This window comes from Gobio gobio (genome assembly GCF_949357685.1).
Source record: "Gobio gobio genome assembly, chromosome: 9".
In the NCBI taxonomy this organism is placed as follows: domain Eukaryota; kingdom Metazoa; phylum Chordata; class Actinopteri; order Cypriniformes; family Gobionidae; genus Gobio; species Gobio gobio.
The window spans coordinates 9,164,560-9,177,651 of NC_137115.1; the positions used below are offsets into that span (position 1 = coordinate 9,164,560).

Below are 13,092 nucleotides of genomic sequence, written 5' to 3' on the forward strand. Positions count from 1 at the left end.
CAAACGCCCTTTGCCAAAAAAACACTCCAGTTTCAACTTCAAAATCACCCAACATTGTTGTTTTATTTATTTTTTTGCTACAGGGCATTTGTATTAGTTGTCGCATGTGCGCTTTTTTAAACACGGGGGCAGTACTTCTGCCTACGTCTAGTAGTGTGACGTTTTCGACGTGATCATTGCGCAATCACTGGCGAGCCGCAGAGCAGCGCAAGATGAGCTATTCCTCGTCTGGGATCGCGCAGAACCTCTGAAACTCTTCAAAGACCTTTGAAATGGCATTGATTTGGACCTTCAACATTTTGGTTGTCATGGAAGTCAATGGTGTGGAGAAAAATCCTGGAATGTTTTCCTCAAAAAAATTATTTTCTTTTCGACTGAAGAAATAAAGACATGAACATCTCGGATGAGAAGTGGGTGCTTAAAATATCAGGAAATTATTTTGAAGGGAACTAATCGTTTAAGGGAACGTAAAGACGTAAAAGAATGTTATAATGGGATGCATTGTTCTTACTGTTTCTGCACACTGAAGACTCTCCCATAGAGAAACGTAATGAGAAACAACCACCGGCTCATACGCTCTCCGGCTTTGCACAGCTGGCGGCTCTAATTTCGGCTCCTCTGTCATAGATAGAGACAGACAGAGATAAAGAGACAAGCACAGAGGGACACAGAGATTCAACAGCAGATTCTGTAATCAGGGACCAAAGTGTAGAAACTTACTGTTGTAGGTGCTCAGCAGATTCCTCAAGAGATGATACTTGGTTGTATAATCACCGCTCTCGGTCAATGGAGCATCATAATCTAAAAGAGACAAGGAAGGGTCCCCGTTTCTTTAAAAACAGAGTTACACTACCATTCAAAAGTTTGGGGACAGTAATATGTTTGATACTTTTGAAAGAAGTCTCTTATGCTCACCAAGGCTACATTTATTTGATCAAAAATACAGTAAAAATTAAATATTGTGAAATATTACAATTTAAAACAACTGTTTTAATTTAAATGCAAAGCTGAATTTTCAGCATCATTAGTCTTCAGTGCCACATGACCCTTCAGAAATCATTCTAAACTTTTCTAAATATTATCAACATTGAAGACAGTTGTGCTGCTTAAAGGGATAGTTCACCCATTCATTTACTCACTCTCAAGTTGTTCCAAATCTTTATACATTTCTTTCTTCTGCTGAAGATATTTTGAAGAATGTCAGTAACCAAGCATTTGACAGGGCCCACTGACTTCCATAGTATGAAGAAAAAAAAAATACTATGGAAGTCAATGGGGCCCGTCAACTATTTGGTTACCCATATTCTTCAGAATATCTTCTTTTTGTGTCTAGCAGAAGAAAGAAATGTGTAACGGAGGATGATTAAATGATGAACATCATGAACTATCCCTTTAATATGTACATTATAACTGTCCCAGGGTTCATGAATATTAAAACTACAGAACCGTAGCCGCTCGTCTGTGGTTTGTAGGTGCCCAGGTCAACTGCGCCATTCATGAATCCAAAGCTGGTTCCTCCATGAAACATGTAAAAATTGATGGAGATGCCACGATCCAGAAGCTCTCGCACTATGGAGATCATTTCTGTCATAACAGAAAAAATGCAGACACAATATGTGTCAAAAGCAGAGACAATTTATCAGGCAGTAAAGTATATACTGACAAGAGAAAATGGATCATGCAATGCAAATGGATCGTTTTAAATACATGCATACATTGTGTCATGCAAAAAGTAAGTTTATATACAGATTTAAAGAGGACCTATTATGTAAAATTCACTTTTACATGGTGTTTAAACATAAATGTGTGTCGGCAGTGTGTGTACACAACCACCCTATAATGGAAAAAAATCCACCAACTCCTCTTTTTTTAATCCCCATAAATCATAACCAGTGTCTCAGAATAAACCGTTTGTATTTTTTTTGTGACGTCACATACGCTTATGTCCCGCCCACGACTGCAGACGGACTCCACCCTATTGGCATAGATCCCGCCCTGAGTGAGCTGTACACAGTCCGCCATGTTTATCTCCTCACCGGAGCATTTAACAGCAGCATTCAAGTAAGAAATATTTTTTTAGCTACTTAAGTTATTCACTCAAGAGAAGTGAGTGATTTACTGTTTTTCTTTTGTTGTTTGATTCATATTAACAGCATAGCTATAGCAGTAGGTACTGTATATTACGCTGCTTTCACTTTAATACACAGATCTAATATACACATACTATCTTGGTTATATCATTCACGGAAATAACCGACTGTGTTTATGTAAACTTTGTCTGTTTTTGACATAACCTTGTGTATTTTACAGCTTAAGCGCAATAAGATGTGAAAGAGAACTTAGTTTAATATGGGGGACGCCGTCTGACATCCAGCTCTCTGTGTGTGTGTGTGTGTGCGTGCTTCGGGTGTGTGCGCTCAGAAAACCAAATATCAGAAGTTTAGACTGATATGGCTTTAAAACACACATATCACATGCAGATAATAAACGTAATAAAAATAAAGAGAACTGCAATGTCACGTATGCGCAATTGCGAGCAGTGCTTGAAGTGGAAAGAATAAAGTGCCGGTACTCACCAGAGGGGGCGGGGCTTTGTTGGGGGGGGGCCTGGTTATGGTGGGATTGTTTAGTCAATAATTCAAGAACGTCCATATTTTAAAGCTCTTTCTAACTTGTACTCAGCTTTAAAACTAACATATAGTTCTTGTAATTGTTTAACTATAGCATTTGTTACAATAAAAGTTTATTTACAAAGCAAGAACATTGACAGCTCCTCATTACCATGCAGGCCTTTCTTTTTTAATCTATAGCATTTGTTATGAAAAATAGCAATACAGCTAGAAACTAAAGCCACATCATGCCACATGTGTAAAATGCATCTATAGTGAAAAATCTACTCCCTTAACTGATTATATATTATAAATTCTACAACTAGTCAAAATATACCACAATAAATACAACAGAACGTGATAAATTCTAGTAAATGTGGTCATCATGAGTTTAAAAAGCTTGCGGGATGATGTTTTCCCCTCTTTTCATAAGTCATTTTAGTGGCTGTTTTAGATCATGTTCGACTTTCTCCGTAGTGCTTTACTACATTCTCAATAGAATTCAAATGGGTCGTACATTTTATCATCAGCGTCGCATAGGAACAGCTAGTGCAAATCTTAACACTTTTGGAGGGCGCTGGTGAACGCACCTACAGTGAATCGCGCGCCACTTAATTAAACAATTGGGCATAAGTCATTATCACAGTCATATTGCATGGACAATTGATTCGTCATAAAAGCTAGAAGTAGCAGGGAAAAGTACATACAATTCCTACAATACAATGTAGAAAATGTAGAAGTGCCGGTACTGCGTACCGGTGAGTACAGCCCCACTTCGAGCACTGATCACGAGATAATAATAAAAATCAAACAGATGTTTTTGTTTTTGGTATCTGAGGCACGGAGCTGTACAGGCTCCACCCTCTTCTGAAAAGCGGGGTGTGGAGCAGCAGCTCATTTGCATTTAAAGATACATGCACAAAAACGGCATGTTTTTTCCTTTCCACTCAAAACTGAGCATTTACAAGGAATAATAAATTATCTGTGGTGTATGAAACCTCACAGACACATTCTGGGGACACTTGAGACTTATATTACATCTTGTAAAAAGGGGCATAGGTCCCCTTTAAAGTCAGTGCCCATTCTAGGTGGTTTGTTCTCTCTGCCTTGGTAGACCATCTGTGTCCATGTCCACATGTCCACTTGATGAGGCAGATCCTTTACCTTGCGCAGGGAAAACATGATGAGGTTCTCCCCAGACATCGAACCACCCAGACCAATACTCCATCACCATCAGCGGCTTCTTTGGCTGCGGCACAGAAAATGCTCTCACAGACATCTCTTTTGTCCTGCCTATATGTTATAGGTTAGTTTTATAAATGTTGCTGCACAATTAAGTTAGTATTTTGTATTATCGTGTAGGCCTACTATTTGTCGGTATTTACAGTTTATCATATACAGTATCATCTTCAGAAAGCATAGGAGGTTTTACCTAGGCTGTAAGAAATATAGCAGATTTAAATGCAGATACAGCCATTTTAACAAAGTAAATGGTAAATTACTGACCTGCAATTCTGCTAAATGCTGTACATCACCAAATGACAGTCTCTGCAGGTTCACGGTCTGCAAGACTTTTAGAAGAAGTGAAAACAATTAAATTTGATCTGTGGGAGAAGAACTTTACTTACCTACCGTTCAAAGTTTGGGGTCAGTAAGATTTTTTTTTTAAAAATTAATCAGCAAGGATGCATTAAATTGATCAAAATGTAATGTTACAAAACATATAATTTCAAATAAATGCTGTTCTTTTGAACGTTATATTCATCAAAGATACTGAAAAAAAAAATCTAATACGGGTTTCCACAAAAAAATTAAACAGCACAACTGTTTTCAACTTTGATAGTAATTAGAAATGTTTCAATCAGCAAATTAGCATAATATAATGATTTCTGAAGGATCATCTGACACTGAAGACTGGAGTAATGATGCTGAAAATTCAGCTTTAACATCACATTTATACATTTTAAAATAGAAAACATTTTATTTGATAGTATTTTTGATCAAATAAGTGCAGTCTTGGTGAGCATAAAAGACTTCTGTCAAGAACATTAAATCTCTCTGACCCCAAACTATATTACTATTATAACATTGTAACTGTAGCAGTGGGAACATTAAATAAATGAATGGATGTATAAGCGTTACCTCCATCCACTCCTCCACATTTTAACCCTTCGTGGTTGTCGGATGTCAGAAGAAGCTCCGAGATTCCCCGAGACAGTAATGCCTGTTGATTTTGAGACAAACTGTGTATGTATAAAAGAAATGGATTACCATATTGCAGAGTAAAAGATAATGATTTAATTTCATTCCATACCTCTTTGATGAACGACAGGTATTTCTCATCCTTTGCATAAGAACCATATTCATTCTCTACTTGGACAGCAATAATAGGGCCTCCATTCTTAAACTGCAGGGAGAGCAATGGAAGCAGTTTAAATATAATAACTATTATAATATATTCAATAATTTTCAACAAATAAAAACATGTAAAAATAAAACGTCACCTGGAGGGGTGTGATTCTCGGAATCAGATTATCAAAGTACGAGTTCACAGCACTTGTGAAACCAGAGTAGGTCGTTCTTAATTTCATTTTCTTATCTTGCAGCAGCCAGCTAATTAAAACAAGGTAAAAAAATATATATATATTACTAATGCAAACCTGTGATATTAACCCTCTGGTGCTGTTCGGTGTAAAATCGGAAAACATTTAAATAAATTAAATTGACTTCATAGGACTGGTACGAAACTTAATAAAGGTTTTGGCACTTGCTGTGTGAACAAAAAAAATAAAATCATGGACATGATTCAAAAACGTTTAATGGTCCTGAAAAGAATAGTCAAACTTGTATTGTTCTCTTACCACATTAGAAATGAATGGGAGACGAATTTATTCGAATCTATTGGAAATGTTTGGTACTGTGCACAAACAAATTCTTACTGACAGCTCATTTTTTGAGATATCAACCTCAAATTGGAACACAGCTTGTTTAGATTTATAGCACAGTTTTAGAGTAATATTTTTAGAGTAAGAGTTATATTTCACATAAAAATTTGAAAGGGTTTTTCTCAGTACCTTTTGATGTATACAAGGTCATTTAAGAATATCGTGTAAGTTTAAAAACTTCCTTGTTAGTCAAATAAAAGCTTTTATTGACAGCAGGCTCATCAAATGAGGGATCTGCAAATTTGCCTCCCTTCTGACAGTGAAACGGCGCCTCAACAGAAGAAGATTAATAGGTAAATAATTGGCCTACGTGGCGCTAAACCGGAGCAATCGAGCAACCAAGCAAAAAAACATGCCGTTGAAGATTACAAAATATTGTGCAGTGCCTGTTTGTGGAAGAACAGTCGCTGCATAAGTTTCCTTCGGTTTCCAATATTAGGAATGTGGTTGAACTTTATTTTTAATGAAATTACAGCTCACGTGGGTAGGAAATTGCGCATTTGTTCGCTTCATTTCAACGAGCATTCTTTTGTAAACAAGACACAGGTCGAGCGAGACAGGATTTGCAGGCAGAATGAGATTAAAAAACTATGCTGTGGTTTCTATATGGGATCCGACAAGAATGATGCAACACATCATTAAAGTAAAAAAAAAAAAGTATAGTAAGTGATTGCATTGCATTGCTACAGATCGTTTGATATCTACTGATTATGTGTACATGGAGTATCCTTTGTATTTGAGGTGTTGTTGGTTCATTGTCCTGCGATTCGGGATCAGACTCTGGGTCGAAAATGTATGGACGAATCATTCCGGTTGCTATTTTTCAACATTGAAAGTTTTCAAAACATTTCCCCAAGCGTACTGACAGGGAAGTCGAAACTCATTATATATGCAAAACTGTTATCCAGTCATAGCTGTGGGCATTCACTTCCAAGTCTTCAATGTGACACGCCCATAAAAACAGAGCGTTCCAGGAGAGAGGCTCAAAACCAGAGTAGAAAATAGCCTATTACTTATTCATTATGATGTTTTTGAATGTATAAACCACACAAACATAAGTTGACAATAAAAAAAAAGCCAGTTCATGACCCCTTTAAATTATATTTAAACACTTTTTATAAACTATTTGGTAACGCTTTAGATTACGGCCCGGAAAGTACTGCGTAAGTAAAGAGAATTTACAGCATAATTTTCAGTAATTATAGTGTAACTACAAAGTAAGTACGTGTAGGTATAAGGGAACAATATGTAATATTGGGGGAATAAAGGTGTAACCATCAGGAAAATTAACACATATATTTTTTTTATTATTAAGTATTTTTTAATTAAGGGGTAATTATCCATGTGGATGTAATTATTCCCGTCTTGTTTCATGTAGTTACAGGGTAAGTATGAATCTGCAGGCTGTAAATTAAAGTGGTTCTTGTTCCCCTCTTGTTTCATGTAGTTACAGGGTAAGTAGCCTACAATAAAAACACGTACACAAACTGATATCACTCGTAAACCTTTATTTAAAAAACAAGTTTTTTAAAACAGATTTACAACACTTATTCGTTTCTCTTGCTTGGCTTTATCCTCGTCTTATTCCTCTACTTTTTCGTCCTTGCCACTGATGAAATTTAAGAAGGAATCCCATGTCTCTAGCTATTCTGTATTATGTAGCTACACTGAAAAACAGCTCACGCAGAAATTTCCTCACCATTTACTCGTCTTTCACCCTCATGCCATCTGAGATGTACATACGACTTTGTTTCTACATATGAACACAGAAAAATAAATAATCTCTGCTAATGAAAACTCATTTGGGTTCCTAAAAGTTCAAGTATGAAATACATACAGCAATAACTACAGTAATCCATACGACCCCAATGGATGAACCAATGTCTTCTGAAGTGAAACGATAAGTGTTTGTAAGAAAAATAACAATATTTTACATTTTTCAAACTGTAGACTATCACTTCCGACCAGCAGTCATCTGCGTGTGCATGCGAGAGTTGAGTTCACACTTGACATAATTGAAGTGTGACGTGAGTGCGCCGAGAAACTCTGGTCATGTCGGTTTTTATTTTTTTAATGCTCACAACAGTATGCAAACAATAACATAATATATGATAATAGCAATGAGAAACAAACAAGAGTAAAAGACAGAGACGCCAGTTCTCGTGTGTGTTTCAGAATAAATTTGCGCGAGAACATCATGAAAGCCTGAAGCTTCTTTACTCTGGCGCTGGTAACAACTGATCGGATGCGAAAAGATTAGAATATTATGAGCATTTCTTGGTGTACTTTTTATTTTAATAAATAATAATGCAAAATATCAAAAGACCTGGGATTCCTCTTAAGATCCATCAGTGGAAATAACGATAAAGAAGAAGAGGAACAAGAAGAGGAAGACAAGCAAGAGAAGCAAAAAAGGGACAAAACGTGCCTCTTTCTGTCCGGACATTATTATTTGAAATGAAAAGTTTATTTTAAAAAAATGAATAAGAAAGTGTCAAATCTGTTTTGGATTAACCCTCTCGAGTCGGCCATCGCGCCGGCGTGATTGGCTTGCTTTTTTTCTTATCACTGCCAAAGAGACTCAAATAACGAGTAACATAATAACAAGTCGTTTTTTATCATTCAGGCAAGTGTTATACATCATTATAATCTGTTAAGTTTCTTTTTTTTTTGTGTACAGTCACAATAAAAACAAATTGTTGTGCTTTTTGCAAAATAAAGAAATCAAACATGATGTGCGATCTGCAGCCTCTCTGTTAAAGACGTTCATTCAGATAGTGAATGAACAGATCAGAAAATGACCTCTAGCTTAGTTAATACTTGTCTCACAAACATGAGACATATGTCTAAAGAAACGCTGAAATGTCAGGTGTTAAACCCTGTAAACCAAATCAAAAACAAATATTCTGTGTTTATGTAATCTGGTTGAAAGCAGAGAGATGTTAGTTGTTCCTGAGCGGCTCATTATGCGACCACGCCCACGAAGCGCGCGCTCTATTGAGATTCAAATTCTGAGGCTCCGGAGACAATGCCCACACACACATCATCTCAAACTAACCCATCAAGTACTGCATTCCTACTTCAACTAGTTTTGAGCGTTTTGAGACGTGTTTAATAATCCTGGAATAATTCTCCATGACAAACTGTTTATTTCTGAAAGAAATGATCCACCGCTGTGTGTAAGTAGGCTAAGTTTATTCTGTAGGCATCTGTGAATATTAAACGCAAAAAACTGCGCGAGGACGCACTGAAGCCTTCTTTGTTTAAATTAGCTCAAAATTTCTGTCAGATGTAAGTAATTACCTTGACAAACTATACATCATTTAAAAGATCTAAGACTCAAGCTTCCATTTTTGACCTCTGTTTTATACTAAAAGTCATATAGTGACTGTATTTGTTAATATGTGTCAGGAGTTATGAATATGAAAACCGCGTCGGTACCTTTGATTGTAATATGAGCGTCAGCTGATGTCATTCATAAAAAACTCCTCTATTCTCCTCATGAAGACTCACAACAAAACAACATCACTCAGGGCTTTTAGTTCAAAAATGTGCAGATGAGGAGAAATATTGATAGATTCTCATATGTCTGTGTCAAATTTCTATACAGAGAAGTGTTATTTCAATCTGTTGTGTTTTCAGTTCATACTGGCAGCCGGAGGGCGCTCTGTGCACATGTAGTCCATATATAGCACGCATGAAGAAGATACCATGTGACATCCTGTCTGACATAAACATCTTCCAGGAATCGCTATAACATGCAGATAGACACATTTGAAGATAATAAACACACAATCGTGACAATATATGGCTTATCTGTGTTATTTATACCATGTTGGCTTGGCTATTTATAACATTTGACTTGTGATATAAAGTAAGTTTGGAGTAAAAACATGGTTTTAATCTCATTAATTGTTGTGTTATAATAAATTGGTGTAATAAATCATAAATTATGGTTTAATAAATCATAAATTGTTGTGGCAGAAAATACAGATAATATGTTTTAAGTTATCTGGTCTACCTTTATGAAGCAACTCTGCACTGTACCCAAGCAGAATTTCCCCTTTGGGACAAAGTTACCTTTGTTGACTACATTCCAAATAAAATAAACTACAAAAAAAAATATTTCCATTGCTCTGTTGCTCTCTCTCACATAGAGACAGAGCGTATTTAGGCCACGCCCACACCGGGGGGGGGGGGGGGGGGGGCAATCCAACGTTCTCCATTGACATTGCATTGCGTGAGGCTGCATCCTTGTCATCTCGGACTTATAACAAAAAAACAGAACAATGTCTAAAAGCTGATATGTGACAAAGTGTACAGCAAACAAGCTAAAAAACACAAAAACAAGTTTTTATAAGCTGTCGACCCCAAAAAACGAGAGTTTAAGGAGACAAAAGTGGATAAAGGCAGTAAAACGTGATGCTTCAGCAGGAAGAATGGGTAAATTTTGGGATCCTGACACTCAGTATGTCTCAGTATGCCTATGTGTGCAGTAAATATGTTGTCACTGTTAAGTCAAATGTCCAAATGTCAGTTTTATATATTATATTTCCTGTCACTGATTATGTTCCCCTCTAGTGGGTGTAATTCTCAGTGTAATATAACTTGTCGCGCTCTGTCTCAATGGCCTGTATCCACTTTTTTGTCTTTAAACGCTCGTTTTTTGGGTCAATACAATAGCTTATAAAAACTTCTTGATTTTTGGTTGTGGGGTTTGCTTAGCTTGTTTGCTGTACACTTTGTCACATATCCGCTTTTAGACATTGTTCTGTTTTTTGTTATAAGTCCGAAATGACAAGGATGCCGCTTCACGCAATGCAAAGTCAATGGATAGCGTTCGATTGTTTTCCCCCCGGTGGGCGTGGTCTTCAGATTATGACGCGTGTTGCTCTGTCTCTATAGGCCTACCTGAAGCTCATTCATTATGCAGCTCATTATGCAGCTCATTATGCGGGCTATTATGTCCTTTGTTATCTCAGGTGCTATCTCATCATTATTCATTAGATATCACGCCTCCTCGCATATTGGCTTTGTGAAGAGAAACTGTCTTACAAATTTTAAATCAGTGTTTTGTTTTATGTGAATGAGTAGGCTCAATGATTCTCACATCAGTATAAAGAAAAAACTCTATGGAAATACAAGATGGAGTCAAAAGTATTGTGAACACATATCTATTGTGTGTTTTGAGACCTTCATTTTAAAACAAAGTTTTTTGTTTTTTCAAAAACCGTGCATAAACATTTTTCTCTCGAAAATACAAGCATGTACATACATGTTGCTCACATATTATGGTAGCCCAGTTTGTGCTGAATACAGTGTAATTACACTTTTGCCATTAATGTGTTTATAAGCAACTGAAAAAAATACAAATGTAAGAGCATGTCAAAACGTCTAAAGGGCGCCAAAAGAGTTCAGACTCAAGAGGGTTACGTTGTTTTTCCAAATAAATATTTCTGAGTGGTATCAGATTTTGTACGTGTTGTTTATTGTACTTACCCTGTAACTACACGAAACAAGAGGGGAACAAGAACCACTTTAATTTACAGCCCGCAGGTTCATACTTGCCCTGTAACTACACGGATAATTACCCCTTAATTAAAAAATACTTACAGTATAAATAATTTTTAAATTTTCCTGATGGTTACCCCTTTATTCCCCCAATATTACATATTGTTCCCTTATACCTACACATACTTACTTTATAGTTACACTATAATTACCGAAAATTATGCTGTAAATTCTCTTTACTTACGCAGTACTTTCCGGGCCGTAATCTAAAGCGTTACCAACTTTTTTTAGTAATCTGACATTTTTCATCTTTAAAAAGAGTGTGCTCCAAAGAATCAAGATTTATAAACGTTTAAGTTGGAAATTAAATTTTCAGGTCCATACTCAAAAAATTTATAAATGGATTATAGTTACTGCAAAACTATAATTTAGTACCATAAAATCCCCTAAAAATACAAAATATTAAATAAGAAATATAATCAAACTAAAAATATAGAAAAATCACTTCATTGAAATAAAAAAAAAAAATCATTTTTGACCAGCACGCGAACAGTACCAGAGACTAAAGCAAACAAGAAAAGCTGCACACACATTCACATTCACCACAAAAAAATTATAATAATAATTTTCATAACACAGGTGATGCACTAACCTTGGTAACCCACCCAAATCCCACTCTGCACATATATATGGCCCTGGACGCAGAATCACCCAGAGGCCCAATTCCCCTGCGAGACGTATGTATGCCCTTTAAAAAAGCAAAAGTGTTTGATAAATTGATGATTACAGTGGTAAAAATAGAACATGAAATGTTTATTGCTGAGGCAAGCATCACTGTGGCTCATACAGGGCTGTGAGGGTTTTCAACCCCTGGAAAAAAATACTTATATTGAAAGCGGGATAAAACTTACAAGTCATGTATGATCAAAATGTTTATGGGAAATGGTTGCTTTTTAGTATGGTTAGGTAAAGCATGGGCTAAGGTGTGAGGGAAGGGTCAACAGTGTAATTGACACACACACACACACACACACACACACACACACACACACACACACACACACACACACACACACACACACACACACACACACACACACACACACACACACACACACACACACACACACACACACACACACACACACACACACACACACACACACACACACACACACACACACACACACACACACACACCAAAAATAAATAGAACATCTTACTCCATATCCAGCTGCTCCTGAAACTGATAAACTCCTCTTTCTGGTTCATGCAGATTCCATGGCACATACCTGACAGACAGAACGAATAAGACTCTTCAAGATGATTTTGAGAGGGGGAAAAAGACTGTCCTTGAACCCCTGTCATGGTCTTACGTGGTTAGAGTATTGAGACCACAGGCCTTTAGTTTCAGCAGCCGGTCTCTCCAGTATGCCCTGGGGACCCGGAAGTAATGAATGGAGCCTCCCAGGATCAGAAATGGTGCTCCCCTTAAAGTGAAGTGGGTCGAGTCTGCCCTCAGTCCCTCTCTCGCTGACATTCTCTGAAAGAGCCACAACAAGATTATAAAAATTACAGAATATTTTACATAAAGTACCTATTTTACACTGGATCTGGTGCAGTTTGTGTATTTACTGCATTTTGCCTTTGTAGTGTCCCTATCAACATTTTTTGTAAACAGCAATTTCCTAAGAGCACATTCTAGTCCCTTGTGAAAAAGAAGTGTGCTGAATGTGCACTTGTAGTGTACTTCAAATCTTAAAAGTATGTTTTCAAAAACAGGTAATACAATATGAATTAAATAAAAGGCCACTTAAGTGTACTTAAAGAGAGTACACTTTCATGACTGTTTCTTAAGACTTTTAATAATGTCAAAGTTTTACTTTAAAGATAATTTTAAATCATTATGTTTTAATAATCTTTTGTCACGCTTTAAAGAAGTACACTTATTTTGATGTGCTGACTAACATACTATTCCACATGTTCTTGAATATAATTTTAACTGTAGTCTGTTAATTGATATTACA

At 36.5% G+C, this 13,092-nt stretch overlaps 1 protein-coding gene across 1 annotated transcript in view; it reads right to left on the bottom strand.

The window, feature by feature from the left end:
• The window catches only part of LOC307131577 (beta-galactosidase-1-like protein 2), a gene marked incomplete at both ends in the record, with an annotated part of 13,534 nt that extends 929 nt beyond the window's left edge, over window positions 1-12,605 (bottom strand). Inside the window, 11 exons of the mRNA XM_079825290.1 lie at window positions 512-618; window positions 721-801; window positions 1,447-1,584; window positions 3,774-3,858; window positions 4,116-4,180; window positions 4,752-4,833; window positions 4,924-5,016; window positions 5,114-5,222; window positions 11,718-11,813; window positions 12,289-12,357; window positions 12,442-12,605. Of these exons, the coding sequence (XP_079681416.1) occupies window positions 512-618; window positions 721-801; window positions 1,447-1,584; window positions 3,774-3,858; window positions 4,116-4,180; window positions 4,752-4,833; window positions 4,924-5,016; window positions 5,114-5,222; window positions 11,718-11,813; window positions 12,289-12,357; window positions 12,442-12,605 (1,089 nt within the window). The remainder of the gene's footprint in view (window positions 1-511; window positions 619-720; window positions 802-1,446; window positions 1,585-3,773; window positions 3,859-4,115; window positions 4,181-4,751; window positions 4,834-4,923; window positions 5,017-5,113; window positions 5,223-11,717; window positions 11,814-12,288; window positions 12,358-12,441) is intronic.
• Between the last annotated feature and the right edge of the window lie 487 nt (window positions 12,606-13,092).